Genomic DNA, 17,710 nt, shown 5'->3' with positions numbered 1-17,710 from the left:
AGTTTTGAATTTTTTTTGGAATTATGTATGAGTGGAGCTTTTATGATTCTTCTAAGTTATCAAAGTTCTTAAAACTTGTAAGTAAAAGCTTGAAATGAGCATAAACTGTGAGACAATGTGTACAGGCACACCCATCACTATGACAAGCTGATGAATTCTTTATGAAGGTTTTATTATATAGAATGTCTATCGATATGAAAAAGTCATGCATAGCTACAAAGGTAGCATCCAAGGGAAGGCATAACATTCAGTGTACAAGGATCTCTACTCTACTAGCATTTTTTCCACGTAGCTATAAGAATCAATGCTTTTATATTTATGCTGTACAGTACATGTTTTCCAAATCAAAATAGGATTATGAAGATCACATGATTAAAAAGGTAGATCTTTTCTATGGCACTTCTTATGAATCAAAATGGTGGACAACATGGTTTAAGAGCTCATAGAGTTCAATTTAGCCAGATAAACACAGTGTGGAACGCATTTCTATGAGGGTCCCTCTCACTCTTGTCATAGAGTGTGTTGACATACATCCACACATGCTACTCCTTTTTAGCAAGGAGACGACACGAATGTCTGAGTTATCGGCATCAATATATGAGATATATTCCAAATAAAAAAGTATGACAACTTTATGAGTGATCGTATGGTAGAACTTAGGGATGACATTATGTCCTACCGTAGTAGGGTTCTCCTTATAACATTGGTTGTTCTATATGAAAAGAATTAGCGGTGAGCATGTTGATAATCTTTATCTACTCTCTCTCTCTCTCTCTCTCTCTCTCTCTCTCTCTCTCTCTCTCTCTCTCGGCTTTGTAGAAAACGTTAAAGACGAAGAAGCGATGCACACCTAATGGAATTAGCCGGGGGCTTGGAGAAGCGCCCTCGCTGCTTGATTTCTGCTGATCGCCGCAGCAGCGTAGTCGCTGCCAGCCAGTGGGCGCCACTGGCGGCCTGGAGACGGGGGCTACCGCGGGCCGCAGCTTCAGGAAGCTTACCATCTTGCTGCCACTTGGCTGCTAACACCGTCAGACAGTGTGATAAGAGAACGTGATGAATGAATGCCCATGGGGCCACTGAAATCTACGACGGTGAACCTCCCACGTCGAGCAAGATAAATGGTTTAAAAAAGGGGAAATTACCAAAATACCCCTCTAATTTGTGAAAATTCTCTAAATACCCCTCAAATTTCAAAAATTCCCAAAATACCCTCGTATCTATTTTGGTTGGATAGTTCAAAGTTTTTTAATCTATATTCCTTTTTGACGATTGAGAGCCGTTTGTTAGTGCTTAACACGTAATTTGTCACAAATTACCTCACAAAAAAAGGCAATTATGTCAAAAAACATTGAAGCATTTCATCTCCAAAGCCTACGTAACCAGCTCAAATTCTAGTTTTAGCATCTTGTATTGATACACAATCAGTCTCCTTATAACAAGAAAGAAATGTTTTTATCTTTGGAGAAATGGGAAATTTGGAAAATTTGAAGGGCATTTTGGGTATTTATGACGAAATATCGTGGGTATTTTAGGAATTTCCACAAATTAGAGGGGTATTTTGGTAATTTTCCCTTTAAAAAATGACAACAATCTCTCTACGCGTGCACATTGGGCCCATGGGAAAACAAAACATATAGGGGTAAAGAGGCCAACTTAGGGCCACCTAAGGTGGGCATTATATTGTCGTTGGCACATTGGACTGTTTTCGGACTAGATGGGCGTGATCCAAAGAGTGCAACACCGCCTACCTCCCCTAAAAATCACACCGCGAATAGAACTCCGACGGTGACATTGCAGCCAGTGGGACTTGAGCCCTGATCTAGCGATGTAGATGGTACGTTGCACTCAGCTAACCGCCTCACCAAGAGACTTGTGATGTCCCACATCTGGTCCTTTAACGTCATAAAGTTAGGGAGCCAGGGTCACTTCACACAGACCCAATTTTTTGTTGGCCCCTTTACCCTATATAACTTAAACTTCACGTGATTGTCCCCTCCCCCTTTGTCTGCTTCTGCCCATTTAAGTTTACTTTTCAAAAAGTCCTACAACTATCCATTTATCACGATTCCTAGCCAAGTTTAACATTGTCGATCCCATGATTGTCACTTGATTTAAGACCCTATGGAAGTTAGTCGCGCTCGGGGGGTCCATGTGTAAAGATGGCCCCGTTGTCCATTCAAGACTGTCGTTTAGAAAAACATGTTAAACATGATGAAAACGAATCTCAAGATCCTGATGATCCTCTTGAACAAAGGGAGCATGTGTTTTTGATCATTTAAATTTTCAAATATTTGTATGGTATTAATCTTTGGAGGGAAAGTCAACGTACACTTCCGTTATTTCTTGCTATCAAATTAATCCAACCACCTAGTAAATCGTGAGAATCACTAGGTAAGTTTTGACGGTCAAAAGAGGATTTTCCCCTTAAATTGAAACCTCTTAATACTCTTTCTCAAATTCTTATGCTTTTGTGGACCACCTATATTTGCTGTTAAACTATTAGCATCACAACAATAGAACTGATTGCTCTTTAAGATACTATGCTTCATGCTGTAACATTTTGTATTTAGTTCATAAGTGGAAATGAGTAACTTGTTGAAGAAGGAAGCAAACAATTTGTCCCCTTTTTACTCTACCAATGACTTGATTGAACAACTCTCTAAGTAGATATGAGATATAGTATTATCGCAGCATAGACTTATCGTTGATCCAATTAAATTTGTGTCACAAGTTTATTTTTACTATGAGAGGAATACATACAAACTAATGATAAGAATGTTACAAGAAGTTGAACCAATATCAACCAATATCATTCAAAACATTGTAGTCAATGGCTTGATGAAGAAAATAAATTCAATAGATATATGTAACATTGTGCAAAGCAACTCCAAAGGAGTAGAAAATGCTAAGGGAAAGCTAACCACACAAGGCACGTACTCTCTGTATATAGAGAGGACTTACCTTAACTAGCTTTAGTTTTTTAAAGCATAATTTCACCTTAGCATAGTTTACATTTTTTTAGTGTATAATCAAACATCAATTTCACATGCATATTCAAACTATTATGCTAATAACCAAATTTAAGGAGACGATTATTAACATGAAACAACACAAGAATCATGGCAAAATTTTATAAGGCTCCGACCCCCTCTTAAAAGGCTTTTCATTACTCATGCTCTTGAAGCTCTTTATAACCAAGAGAAGCTTAAGTATACATACGATCTGGAGGTTAAGATCTCCATGACCCAAGCAACTTAGCGGCTTCCTTGCCTTGCATGGTAGAATTAAAATTCCTTGGCAAGTGGAAACACCACACACACTTGTTAAGTTCACTCATAGCAAGCATGTGCTACTTTGGACATGTGGCTTAGTCAAGCTTACTAAACAAAGACTAGAGTCAACTTAATAAATGAGAAAAAGTTGATCCAACCTTAGTCTTTAGCTTTTTCCTTTCGATTGATAAAAAACATTAACTTATCCTTTCATTAATTAGCACGGGTGCAAGACCTTTGTACAAACCTTGGAGACTTATGAAGCTGACTTGGGGCTACAATCTACCTACTAATTTAGGACCTGCTAAATTAGGATAATCTTTGGCAAAAATGAAACTCACCATTTGGGCTTTAAAACTTTCACCTCCTGTGCAAAACCTTAGCACAATGCTTTGGACGTGCCGCCAAGTTACTCCCAAAACTTGCTAAATTTAGATAGGTTGTGGCAAGTTGGAATTTCACCCTAAGTCTTCCCAGAATACATACTTGGAGTCTAAAGAGTTATTCTAATGACTTAAGCTTAGCACAGTCACTTTCTATTTTTAGACTCCTATAATTGCACTCGATCATCTCCTTTGTCATGTACCTTTGATCAGGGCTGCCCACGATACATTTATCCTTCCTTGACATGTACCTATGACTGAGATAATTGCTTAGCATTACCCTTGCTCTTTCATGGACTTCCCCTTTTGGTCCCAAGCCTTGATTAGTTGGTCCATTAGCACCCCACTAGACTTCAAAAGACTTTGAAATGTTTGGTAATATTAGCATCGGTTGAGAGGTAAACTTTGCCATTGAATTTTCAAACGCTTCATTCTCTTTTGCAATCCATATATATTTCACATTCTTCTTCGTCAAATCATACAACGGGTGTTGGAAATAGGGTTGAAGGGAAACACACACAGCTTGGAGAAGACGAAGAAAGCTCAAGGCAGACAACAGAGAGTAGTATTACTTAGTGTGCACTGAAAGATAAGTTAGCCCTAGAATATGGGCGTATATATAATGCACCGGGAAACAAATCTCCTAGTAAAGGAAAAAATGCCCCGGCACTAAGTGTGTTCACACACATCACAACCACATACATATGGTAACAAATCCCCCCTAGGAGTGATACGGTGAACGAGATATGGCACATAGAGTATAGGAAAGTGCCATGCCTTGAGGATAGGATCGGTCCACAAAGAGGAGTAAACCCAAATCTTTGCGAAAAGCTTCGAACTTCTCACGAGACAATGTGTCATAAAATATCTAATATCTAACCAACCCAAATGATTTTCTCATATTAAATTGAGTATTTAATGTGGGATAATAAACGGGAACAAGGGTTAGAATATAGACATGTGCTTACGGATCTATTTCAACACGGGGCCAATGGTAAAGGGGCCCAAATGAGAGATGGTCTGTCAAAGAGCAAGGTTAATTAATGAAGCTTAAAAGACCTTAGGTTTAGCTTCATTAAAGACCTCCAATGGTTAGTGTTAAAAGTCCTTTGACCTTAAGCAAGCTAGGGCTGAGCTTGAGGTGGGAACCCGACCTAACGTTAAGCAAGCTAGGGTTGTGCTTGAGGTGGGAACCTTAAGCAAGCTAGGGTTGTGCTTGAGGCGGGAACCCGCCCTAAACTTAAGCAAGCTAGGACTGTGCTTGAGGTTGAAACTCCACCTAAGGTGCTTGTCATGCTTGATGACTAAGGTACTTGAGGTACTTGTCACATTTAATGAAGAAGTTGCTTGAGAAGCTTCCTATGCATGGGGGGTAAGATGCTTGAGTCAAAAAGAGAACCTACACACTTAATGAAGAAGTTGCTTGAGAAACTTCCTATGCATAAAAATCTCAAAGTTAGGGGAATTCTAAAAGAGCACATGGGACACATGTCAGATTCTCACTAAGCTTAACCACATGGTGTGCTTGAATGCTATTGGTTGGGCTAAAGAGGGGTCCAATGAGCTTCTACTTCCATCCAACAAATATCTAGATATTTTCAAGCTCTCTCTCTCTCTTTAAGGGGTAAGGAGGACACTTGTCAAAAGACTACCCATGTGCTTGACTGCATGTTGCATGTGATTGGCTAGGGGAAGAGGGGTCCAATGAGCTTGCAGCATGTAGAAATTTTGCCCAAAGCTAGGAAGGGGGGTGCTAGGGGGATATACACCATCACACACACTCACTTGGTACACCATTCTCACTTGGTGAAAGTTGAGAAACACCACCTCCTTCTCCAAGCTTGTGAGAGTGAAAGCCTACACCAGCACTCTTGGCTATGGAATGCAAATCCAACCAAGAATCATGCTTCAATGCTTAAGCTTGCCATCTTCTCCATCTTCATTACTATGCTATTATGTATGCTAGCAAGAGAGTAATGATAAATGAGGAACGATTTCTTTCTTCTATGGAATGTTTCTTCTTCCTCTTCCCTATCCTCATTCCCCACTAGCTCTCTCCACCTTCGAAGGTGTTTGAGGCCTTGGGACTGAGGCTTGGGATAGTTAATGCTTTCTACAAGTTTATGTTATGCTTGTGATGCATGAAGCTTTCCATCTTCATTGCATCACGTAGGTCACAAGGAACACAAAAATTGTATTGTACCAAGTCTCTCTTGATGGGAGAAACTATAATACAATGCCTATTGGAGGGGGGACCGGCTCCATATGAATCCGTTCCTCAACTATTGTCATGTTCTCTAAACTCTCTCTCTCTTGCAAAAGTATTGTTCATGCCTAGTTAACTAAGTACCATGTTTATGTTGCTACCATCAATTAAGTTCACCCGATATGCTCACAAAGTAATCTCTCAAAAGTGCTTCACCTAATTTCTTAATTCCACTACTCTCAAAGTTCATAGGCCATTTCCATTACATTGGTATCATAGCATTTGGTTTCTCTTTTCTTGCTTAAGAAGAGAGGTCCTAAAGTAGCCTATTAATGGTTGATTTTGTTAATTATATTAGGGTAAGTGGGACTGGGATCTATTATTGGTTTTGTTGAGCCCACTATGTGGGATATGGTGCACACCTCGTGAGCTTTGGTCTTGATAATGGAGTCTTTTTAGACTTGCCTACGGCTTTACCATTATTGAGCCATCGAAAGGAGCTATCCCTCGGCAACTTCGCTATGTTAGACTCACTCCACTACTCTCTATAATTAACCAATTCGAGCCGTGGGTGTAGATACTTAAGTGCCTATTTTCAAAGGCTAAGAGGAATAGCAACTAAGGTTTTGAATTGCCAAAGCATACACTAAGTAAACACATAAGTCTAATTAACATGTCTGACAATAACCAAGACAGTGGAACGAACATTGATAACTTTGATTTTGCACATGAAGGTGCTAATGATGATGCCTCCATGTTTGTTAATTATCTTATTACTAGGTTGCAACAAGCTATGGGCAACCCCTCTTTCCAAGCCGAAGTTACTTAACAACTTCGTGCTTATGGGCTTTCCTTTCCTCTCAAAGAGGAGAGAGAGCTTAGGAGGCCTCTTAGTGAGACCCCCAAAAGAATACTCTCTCCCATATGAGAGGAGGAATCCAAAGAACGAGAAAGTAATGACTCCCTAAGTTCCTCAAAAGATGTGGCTCCATGAAGACGGTGGTCTAGATGATCGCCAACTCCTCCCAAGAAGAAATGGTTAACCCATAGTCCTTCTCCTCGTCACTCCAAAAGGGAAGAGACAAAACAAAGGAAGAAAAGGGCAAGAGAGAGGTCACCCTCTTCTCCTTCTTCTTCACCTTCCTCCTCTACCGATGAAAGCTATGGCTATTCTCCTAGAGAATACAAGAAGGGAGGACATCACAAATCTTACCCTGCATAGCGAAGGCCACAAAAGCTAAAGAAGTTCAAAGAGGGAGGACAGAGTATCTCTTTTCTCACCTATGATAGCACCTTTGGTGCTACCGACAAAGTATTGGCCTTCATCCAACAATTTGCTGCGCCTTTGGAAACGAGGGCTTCACATAGTCCTCCAAGCTACACCATGTAGCTATGCACTTTCAAAAATTGACTCGTCAATGGTGGGCTAGCCTTCGTGGCAACGGCAAAGCCCCAAAGACATGGAAAACTCTATGAATTTCCATCATGAAGCAATTCCTTGCAAGTGATGCAAACAACAAAGTGCTTACCAAATGGTGAAGTTTAAAGCTTCTCTCTCATGAGTCTATCCACAAATATGTGGACAAGTTTTGGGATTTATATCTCAAGGCTATTGTCTTTCAAAAGATAAGACTTTACCGTGCAAAAAGAAACAATTTTGTACAGGATTACCCAAAGAGATGGCCGAGTATGTCAACTCTCAACGGCCTGGTTCTATCACCAAAGTAATTCACCACACCATGGTTGCTTTGCGCATCAATTTCCAACAAGGGGCTAGACGGAATGCCAAGCCCATGGAAAATAAAGACAAAAATGATACCAAGAGGAAACCCAATGCCCAAAATTATTACAAAGGCTATTACAACAACAACAACAATCGGTCCAAGGAGAAGGGAGTTTACAAAGGTAAATATAAACTCTCTCCCAAAGAGCTAGAAGATTTCCTAAAGGACCACAAATGTTTTAAGTGTGGGGAGCAAGGCCATGGTTATCGTCCTTGCCCCAAGAGAATTGCCCGCAATGAGACTCCCAGAGCCTCTATGTTTGAAGCTCCAAAAGAGGATGCTCATTGCCAAGGATTTCTCCTTTCCTATGCTTGGGAAAAGATGCAAGAGCATGATGCCTTTATTTTGTTTGACCCTAGTTCAACTCACAAATTCATATCCACGGAGTTCACCACTAAGCTAGGCATACAAGCCTACAAGATGGGAGATGCATTGAAAGCCAATGGAGCTATCAAGGGACAAGATGTCTCAGTTACTTCTTTCATTGGAAATTAAGGCTTCATGTCTAAAGCTATGTGGACAAAAAGGATTTTTTCATCTCCCCTCTTAAACATGAGAATGTTATCGTTGGGGCACCACGGTTTAACCGCATGGCTTCCAACATGAAGTTCTTTGAAAGGAGAATCTACTTCACCTACATGGAAAAGAGCATGTACATAGATGCTAATGAGTTGGGGCACACCATATCCCTGCAATAAAGGGAATCAAGAGAAATTAGAGTTGTCTAATTTCCTAAATGGATTCCAAGATGTTTTCATTGACGAAATCCCTAGTGAGCTATCTCTAAAATGAGGGATAATGACCATGCAATTGAACTCCTACCAAGAAGCTCACAGCCTAACAAGCCTCCTTATTGAGTTTCACAAGCTCAACAAGAGGAGATCATGAGGCAAGTGCATGAATGGTGAAAAAAAGGGATGGTGAGGTCTAACTCCTCTCCATTTTGTTAACCATTGCTTTTAGTGCAAAAGAAAGATGACACATATTACATGTGTGTCAATTATAGTGCACTAAATAAGATTACTATCAAAAATAGATTTCCCGTGCCGCGGGTAGAAGATCTATTTAATACTTTACAAGTTTTGGCATGACAAATGCTCCAGACCCATTCAAACTCATGATGGACAAAAATCTTCAGGCCATTCAAATGCTCTTGAGGAGTACAAGCGACACCTCCAGGTAATCTTTCAAGTTGCGAGAGAGAATAAGCTTTTCATAAATCTAAAGAAAAGTGAATTTTTGGTACAAGAGATTCAATATTTAGATCACATTATCTCTAAAGATGGCACCCGTATGGATCCAACAAAGTTAGAGATAATAAGAAGGATGGCTTAATCCACGGAATCTACAGGAGGTATGAAGCTTCATAGGTATGTGTGTATACTATAGATGCTTCATTTTTAAAAAAATCTTGCTAATAGCAAGCCCATTACATGACTTAACAAAAAAGAACGTTAAGTATTCATGGACTGCAAAAGTGCAAGAAGCTTTTGAAGAAGCTTAAGGAGAATCTTATCTCTCAACGTGTGCTCACACTACTAGATCTCTCAAAGCCATTTGAGGTCCAATGTGATGCTTGTGGTAATTGCCTTGGAGCTATTTTGCTTCAAGAAGGGCATGCCATCGCATATGAGAGTCAAAGACTCAACTTCGATACGTGTGTATTAGGCAAATACGAAAAAGAGCTAGTAGCTATTCTATATGCCCTAAACACGTGGAAACACTATCTCTTGGGGACTCCATTCATCCTACGAATGGATCATAAAGCCTAAAGAACTTCATGACGCAAACCAAGCTCTCCGACAAACAAACGAGGTGGGCAAATTTTCTTTTGCAATTTAAACGTCATATTGCTCATATTGTTGGCAAGCACAATCAAGTGGTCGATGCACTTTCACAACGACCAAGGATAAATGTGGTGTCTATAGCAACTCACAATGATCTATCTTTTATAGATAAGTATGCTACCGATTGAGACTTTAAGTATGTAATTAGAGGCTTTACATTAGAGAAAAAAAAAGAACCATTCACCTTGAAGGATGGTTATCTTCCAAACGGCAATAGGCTATGTGTTACCCATACAATAAGAAAGTCATGTATGAATCCCATACTTCTCCTTATGCGGGGCAAAGAGAGAATCTATAATCTACTCTTCAAGGAGTAGAAATGTATTTCTGTTGGTCTACCATGGAAAGTAAACATACAAGAGTATGTTCTGCAATGCGTGGTATACCAAAAGTTGAAATTTGATCAAGGGAAGCAACTTGGATTGACAGGCTTAACAAGAAAACACACTCTATGCCTGTCAAAGAGACTATTAAGGCACATCAAATGGCAACCCTCTTCAAATCTCAAATTTTCAAACATCATGGATTTCCAACACCCATAGTGTCGGACAAAGATCTTAGAATGACCAGTAAGTTCTAGAAGGGTCTCTTTGAGAATCTAGAAAGTAGATTAAATTTCTCTTTCGGCCTATCATCCACAAACGGATGACCAAAGTGAAATAATTAATCTAATGATTCTTGATCTACTAAAAGCTTATGTCATGGAAGTAGATCAATGTTCTCAATGATAGAAGTACCTACCTCTTATAGAGTATGCGTACAATGATATTGTACATACTTCTATGGGGAAGGTACCGTTTGAGGTTAAAGAAGGAAGATCCAAAAGTCCCTTACTACTTAAAGTACATGAGAAGATCTTCGCTACTGATGAATATAGCCGAGACCTACAAGAATCTTTTCCAAAGATTAAAGAGGTTATATCCATCTCACAGGAAAGGCAAAAAGGGTTGCTGCTAATAAGCACAGAAGAGCCTTAGCCATTAAGGAAAATGATTGGGTCTTGCTAAAGTTCCTCAGGCTCATCTGAGGCATACTACGGACAAGATTTCTACGGACCACCAAGAGTATGATGCTAAACTAGCAAAAAGATACTATGGTCCTTAAAATTCTTAAGCCAGTCAATGAGATGTCTTATCAATTGAAGTTGCCCAACCATTGGCTCATGCACAATGTTTTCCATGAGAACCTACATAAGCCTTACAAAGGAGCACCATCAAAAGAAGCAATAGTTGCAGACCCTCCAAAAATCAAAGATCAAGAAGAAGTACTTCAACCGGAGTCCATCCTATGACATGAAGACAAAGTATTAAGATTATCTGACAATATCTTATTAATTTATCCTTTTAAAGATGCTAAATGGATGCAAGGAACTTAGCTTAAGGATAATATGAACCTTGTCAATGCTTACAAAGTTGCACTAGAGTAAGCATATAAAAATGCATTTTAAATGAAAAATGTTTTTGTCTTATAAAACTAGTTCTGTTTTTATTGTGCACAAATTTAAGAAGTATGCATGCTTAAAATCATGTTTGTGGTGACGATGTCTCTCAAACACCAAGTAGAACTTGTCACTCTACTTTGGAAGTATGATATGGACTAAAGAGCAGACATGCTTGCGGCAGCTACGTCTCCCAAGCACCAAATGGATTAGTCATCCATCTTGGAATGATGTCGAAGGGTAAAAAGGGATCCTCTACCCGCTAAGTAACATGGACTAATGACTAGGCTTTATCTTCTCCACCTCATAGTCGAAGACGACTATGATTTCAAGAGAGAGGTAATGTCATAAAATATCTAATATCTAACCAACCCAAATGATTTTCTCATATTAAACTAATCATTTAATGTGGGATAATAAACGGTAACAAGGGTTGGAATATAGATATGTGCTTATGGATCTATCTCAACACGGGGCCAATGGTAAAGGGGCCCAAATGAGATATGGTATGTCAAAGAGCAAGGTTAACTAATGAAGTTTAAAATACCTTAGGGTTAGCTTCATTAAAGACCTCCAATACTTAGTGTTAAAAGTCCTTTGACCTTAAGCAAGCTAGGGCTGATCTTGAGGTGGGAACCCGACTTAAACGTAAGCAAGCTAGGGCTGTGCTTGAGGTTGAAACTCCACCTAAGGTGCTTGTTATGCTTGATGACTAAGGTACTTGAGGTACTTGTCACATTTAACGAGAAAGTTGCTTGAGAATCTTCCTATGCATGGGGGGTAAGATGCTTGAGTCAAAAAGAGAACCTACACACTTAATGAGGAAGTTGCTTAAGAAACTTCCTATGCATAAAAATATCAAAGTTAGGGGAATTCTAAAAGAGCACATGGGACACATGTCAGACTCTCACTAAGCTTAACCACATGGTGTGCTTGAATGTTATTGGTTGGGCTAAAGAGGGGTCCAATGAGCTTCTACTTCCATCCAACAAATATCTAGATATTTTCAAGCTCTCTCTCTCTCTCTCTCTCTCTCTCTCTCTCTCTCTCTCTCTCTCTCTAAGGGGTAAGGAGGACACTTGTCAAAAGACTACCATGTGCTTGACTACATGCTGCATGTGATTGGCTAGGGGGAGAGGGGTCCAATGAGCTTGCAACATGTAGAAATTTTTCCCAAAGCAAGGAAGGGGGGTGCTAGGGGGATATACACCATCACACACACTCATTTGGTACACCATTCTCACTTGGTGAAAGTTGAGGAACACCACCTCCTTCTCCACGCTTGTGAGAGTGAAAGCCTACACCAACACTCTTGGCTATGGAATGCCCTGTACTCAGTCTCACAACTGGAAGTGGCCACAGTAGGTTGGCTACACCAACACTCTTGGCTATGGAATGCCCTGTACTCAGTCTCACAACTGGAAGTGGCCACAGTAGGTTGCTTCTTGCTCAGCCATGATATGTGTGAATTGTTGAGCATGAAACAAAAACCACTTGTGGACACTCGCGTGTCATAACAACTAGCCCAATTTGAGTCGGAAAAAGCATGTAAATCTGACAGCAATGATCTCCCCTTGGGATAAAACACCCAAGATGTAAAGTGACACTCAAGTAGCAAAAGGTCTGCTTGACACCCTGCCAATGCTTAAACCCTTGGCTATGCATAAATATGCTCACCTGTGAGACCACAAACTGAATATCCGGCCTCGTGTTGCATACATAAATAAGGCATCCAACAGTAGTTTGGTAAAGAGTGACATCGACAGGATCACTAGCATCATGAAGACTCAACTTCAAACATGTTTCCATAGGAGTGGGAAAAGGCTTGCAGTCCTCAAGTCCAAACTTACATAGCAATGTCTCTATGCAACGTGTTTGACACAAGGCAATACCACCATCACAGTGCTTAAATTGTTTGCCCAAGTAATGATGCAACATTCCCAAATCTTTCATCTTGAAAGTAGCATTCAAATTGGCCTTAAATTCAGCAATATGTGCCATATTCGGACCAGTGATCAACAAATCATTCACATATAGAACAACAATGAGAAGTATTTTACTCTCACTCTTTACATACAAAGTGCTTTTTGTTGGACTGTTACCAAAGCCTTGTTTGACCAAATGAGTGTCAGCTTTCTCATACCAAGCACAAGGAGACTGCTTCAACCCATACAAAAGCTTTCTTACATTTGCACACTTTATCCTCTTATCCTTTCTTGACAAAATTACAAGGCTACTTTACATAAACTTTCTCAAATATGTCACCGTTCTAAAAAGAAATGACAATGTTTGATTGATGTACATCCCAAACAAAATGAGCTACCAATGCACATAGAAATGCACAGTAGTCATACAACAAGTGGGAGCAAAAGTCTCTTCATAATCTATGCCTTTCTGTTTTGCATAGCCTTTTGCAACAAGTCGAGCCCTATAGCGATTAATCTCACCATCCGGCTTGCATTTCAACCTGTAAACCCACTTCGTACCAATGGCCTTTTTTCCAAGAGAAAAATCACATCAAGTCCATGGGTGATTTTCTAAAAGTGCATCATATTCTAATTGCATGGCAACCATATGATTTTTTGAATTATGTGCTAGAAACAATCAACGCATAACAATCTAATGCATAATCTAGAAACAATCAACGCATAACAATCTAATGCATAAGATGCATGGCAAGAACCTGAACGAGTATGACTAGACAAAGGTGCATCCAACTTACAGTCACACAAAGTATGCCCCAACCATTTTGGCATAAGTCTAGGCTGCTCATTCTCATCCCTTTTCACAACAAGTATATCATATACATATGCATCAATAATGGGCTAATTCGTAGCGTTTTTTAAAACTCCCATAGGCTACAATATATTTGCCTCATTTGAATTCGCATTCGAACTTCCACCACTGAAAAGAGGCAACAAACTGTCATTAATGTCATGTGAGCTTACTTATTTTCTTTAGTACATGACATCAAAGGCTGAACAGAATCTTCCACAAACACAACATCATGTGAAACCAAGACACGCTTTGTTTATGGATGGTATAAGCTATAGCCTTTGCTTCCAGTATTATAACCAACAAAAATGCATTTGACAGTTTTATCATCCATTTTTTGCGTTGCGTTTGCGGCACCAAAGCATAAGCCAAACAACCAAAAACGTGCATGTGATGAATAGATGGCTTTCTATCATGCCATGTTTCATATGGAGTCATAGACTTCAAAGCTTTCGTATGACACTTTTTAAGTACATAAGTAGCACACATGATAGCCTCAAGTACATAAGTAGCACACATGATAGCCTCAAGCCAAAACGCATGTGGTAAAGCTGGACTCTTTACCATACATCGTGCCATCTTTGTAAGTGACCTGTTTTTCCTTTCAACAACACCATTTTCCTAAGGTGTATATGACATTGTACATTGGTGTTTTATCCCACGACTAGCCAGAAATGCATTAAACTCATGAGACATATACTCCCTCGATTTGAACAGAGGGTGCTCATAGTACATTTTAAGACATTTTTTGTCATATCCAAAAATTTCTTGAAGCACATAAACACTTTGGACTTAGATTTAAGCGGATAACCCATGCATGCTTGGAGTAATCATCATATCATATTTTTGAAGACACAACAAATTAGAAAAATTCAGATGCCCAAAACGTGTATGCCAAAGTTTTGCATTTGAAACAGCCTTTGAATCCACAATTGCATTTGCAAAATTTTGCCCACACTTATCATACAATACAACCCACATCATAAAATGCCACATGCAACAATTTCATCACCAAATCTGAGATCATGAATTGTACATCTGTCATCCACAACTTTGACAACAAGGCCAAGTCTAGCAAGTGCAAATACAGACAAAAGGTTCTTTTGACCCAGGTACATAAAGTGCATCAACAAGTGTGAAAGAACTTCCATTCACAGCAATCAGCAAAACCTTTTCAACTCCCTTGACAAGATAAGAGGCATTGTTGGCACAAGTGTGTGAATTCCCATGAGGTATATCCTTGAGAGAGGAAAACAAGTTATGATGAGAGGTAATGTGCTTTGTAGCACCACTGTCAAAGTACCACACATGAGCATCTGCTGCAGCAGCAGCTGATATACATGCATCATGAACAGAAGGATCATAAGTACACTTTGCACTAAAAGCCCATTCTGCATCTACATCAACATTAAAATCTCCTTCACTGAAGACTCTACAATTCCTGCACTTGTAGTGGAACAACCTCTCTCTTCTTAGCCTCTTTTGCCTTCAATTTTGGACACTGCTTGATCAAGTGATCATTCGATTTATAATAATGGAAACGCATCTTCTATTAACCCTTTTCACAATAATTCTCAAACGAGGGGTGATTTGCCACTCACCAAAGAACCATGAGAAGTGGCTATATTGTTGTTACAATTTTTCCTCTAAGCAACAATGAAGGCATGTTCAACTGCATACCTTTTAGCCCTTTGTTTTTTTTTTGAAAGTGACTCTTGCAACAACAATGTGCATAATGCATCAAACTTGACAACTTCTGGATTTCCTTGGGTCATAAGTCTCCAAGTACTAGCAAAATTCTGGTAAGAATCTAGCAAAGCATCAAGAACAGTATGCACAAGGGAACTGTAAGAAATGACTGCTTGCAAAAATAAGTTGCTCATTAATATCCTTGATACCAACAAGGAAAGTGTCCATTTCATCTTCCTCGTGCATAATCCTCGACTCCAACTCTTTATGCAACAACACAATTTTAGCCTCATTGCGACTTGCATAAAGACCAGTGAGAATCTCCTAAGCCTGTTTTACACATTTAGTTGAACAAACGTGAGGAGTAATAGTGCGCTTCATTCATAATGCATGAGCCTGCGCATCTCTAACGTCCCAACGAGCTTGCTCATTCGTAGGCAAAACAACTCTCGTAGTACAACCCTGCCACCAAAACCTGCAACATTGTCTGCATCCTCAGAACCAAGACGTACATCAATGCCCTACACAACATTCCAAATGCCCTTTGACATAAGAACATGTTGCATCATCTAAGCCCACATTGGGTGATTGTTCCCATCCAATTTATTCTCAGCAACAAACAGCTTGAACACATATGTGTTGTTGTCAGACATGGTGAATGCCTTCACCTGACGTAAAAACTACCCGAAAAGAGAAGAAACAAAGCAATACCAACACATGCTATTTAGCACAACTCGTAGGAGAATGTAAGGACCTATTATGCAAAAAATGACAATGACAAAAATTCTGCACAAAATGACAAAATTGCATGCGTAGTACTGCTTGTAGTGGAAACGGATGTCGAAATGAACCCGAATGGAAAATCTAAGGTGTTAGGTTTAATTGCCATGTGGCCGACTGCCCATTGCTAACTGCCACTAACCCTAAGTGTACATCTATACACTTGTGTGAGCCACTAACACAAAGTAGAGTGTGTATTGTGCCTAAGTGCATAAGATAGAAAAGAAAGAAAGGGGGCACACACTGTGTGTCGGCTATCCCCCTCCAACCTGTGTGTGTGTGGCTATGGTGGTATGTGTGTGCGTATTCATCTTCCTCTTCCACTGTGCTCCCGGCTCCTCTCCCTCATTTGGTATCAGAGCTGTTTCATTCTCGAAATCGATTTCGTGCGCACGCGTACTTTTAAGAGTGCAAACAGGGTTTCAACTTTGGCATCAACAAATTCAGCATTCTGAAACCATTCATGCCATCAGAAACCTCCTCTGAGCTACGGTTTAGGAGCTGCATTTTTTAGCTCTCTTTTGGTAGTTTGTGTTGTAGAGCTTCCATAGCCATTACAAGTACCATTGTTGCAGTCTCTTCCATCTACGAGAGCCCATGGTTCATTCGAAAGTGTGTAGCCTCTTTTGAAGTGGCCTCATACACACACATAGAGTGGGAGTTTGACGGCATTGTCTTCTTCGACTACAAGTATAGATACAGGTACATAGAGCGGCTTGGTTAGCTTCCTCTGTGCTTCTCGGTCTCAATTTCGGCTTCGGCTTCGGCTTCAACAACGGCATCGGCATCGGCATCGAATCACAATCTACATGTTTCAATGCTTGCGATATTCTGGTTCGAGTGGGAGCAAATTTTTATTCGTACATGCATATGTTGGCACTTTTGACAGTGGTTGAGCTCTTTTGAGAGCAGTTTGACTCCCCGCAAGGATATTTCTTTGCATGCACATGCTTTTGGCGCCTGTTTGAGTGTCATGAATAGACTTGTCTGTCTTTGTGGATACGGCCATTGTACGCTTTTGTGGAGCCATCTTTTGGCTAGTACGGCAGTCCCAGCCATTTCTGAGACTTGGTTCGGATGATAGCCATTTCTGAGACTTGGCTATACGTTTTGTTGTATAACCTACATTGTTGAGGGTCGATAGCATGCGGTTTTCATTAAGCTCGGGTATTCTCAAAGGTGGAGATACCTTTGGTGATACAAGTAGCTAGAGCATCCCTTAGGAGGCCTCGCCATAGGACATGTATAGACTGGTATAGGTGCTTTTGATGCCGAGTTGGCGGTCTATGATCAGTTTGACAGTTTATGCACCTCAGTTTGTCTCTATATACTGTGGTTTTGAGAGGCAATGCCCTCTTTTATGCTTTGTGAGTGACATACTTGGTCATTTTATCTCGTATTTTGGTTGACATAGTCCCAAATACAAAGGAGACTCTGCCAAAATTTTCCCAGAATCTTTTGGTAGTTTTGTCACCATGTCTACTAATAAAGACCATGACATTTATGACATAAAGAAGTTTGATGGCACTAATTTTC

General features: G+C 40.0%; 1 protein-coding gene across 6 annotated transcripts in view; it reads right to left on the bottom strand.

Moving 5' to 3' along the window:
- LOC147460846 (insulin-induced protein) overlaps positions 1-1,066 on the bottom strand; it is a 102,983-nt gene extending 101,917 nt beyond the window's left edge. For 4 of the 6 annotated variants that reach the window (XR_015187536.1, XR_015187538.1, XR_015187539.1 and 1 more), the window contains exon 1: positions 851-1,066. Coding sequence is in view for 1 of the 6 variants with exons in the window: in XM_086508534.1 (XP_086364660.1) it covers positions 851-1,001 (151 nt within the window). In the remaining 5 variants the exon portion in view is untranslated. The remainder of the gene's footprint in view (positions 1-850) is intronic. The other 2 variants (XR_015187535.1, XM_086508534.1) reach the window with 1 other exon arrangement.
- Positions 1,067-17,710: the final 16,644 nt, after the last annotated feature.

Source organism: Adiantum capillus-veneris, chromosome 3 (genome assembly GCF_014529385.1).
Source record: "Adiantum capillus-veneris isolate H3 chromosome 3, ASM1452938v2, whole genome shotgun sequence".
NCBI classification, from domain to species: Eukaryota; Viridiplantae; Streptophyta; class Polypodiopsida; order Polypodiales; family Pteridaceae; genus Adiantum; species Adiantum capillus-veneris.
Note: the sequence above shows the minus strand (reverse complement) of the source record. Positions and strands in the feature narration are given on the sequence as shown.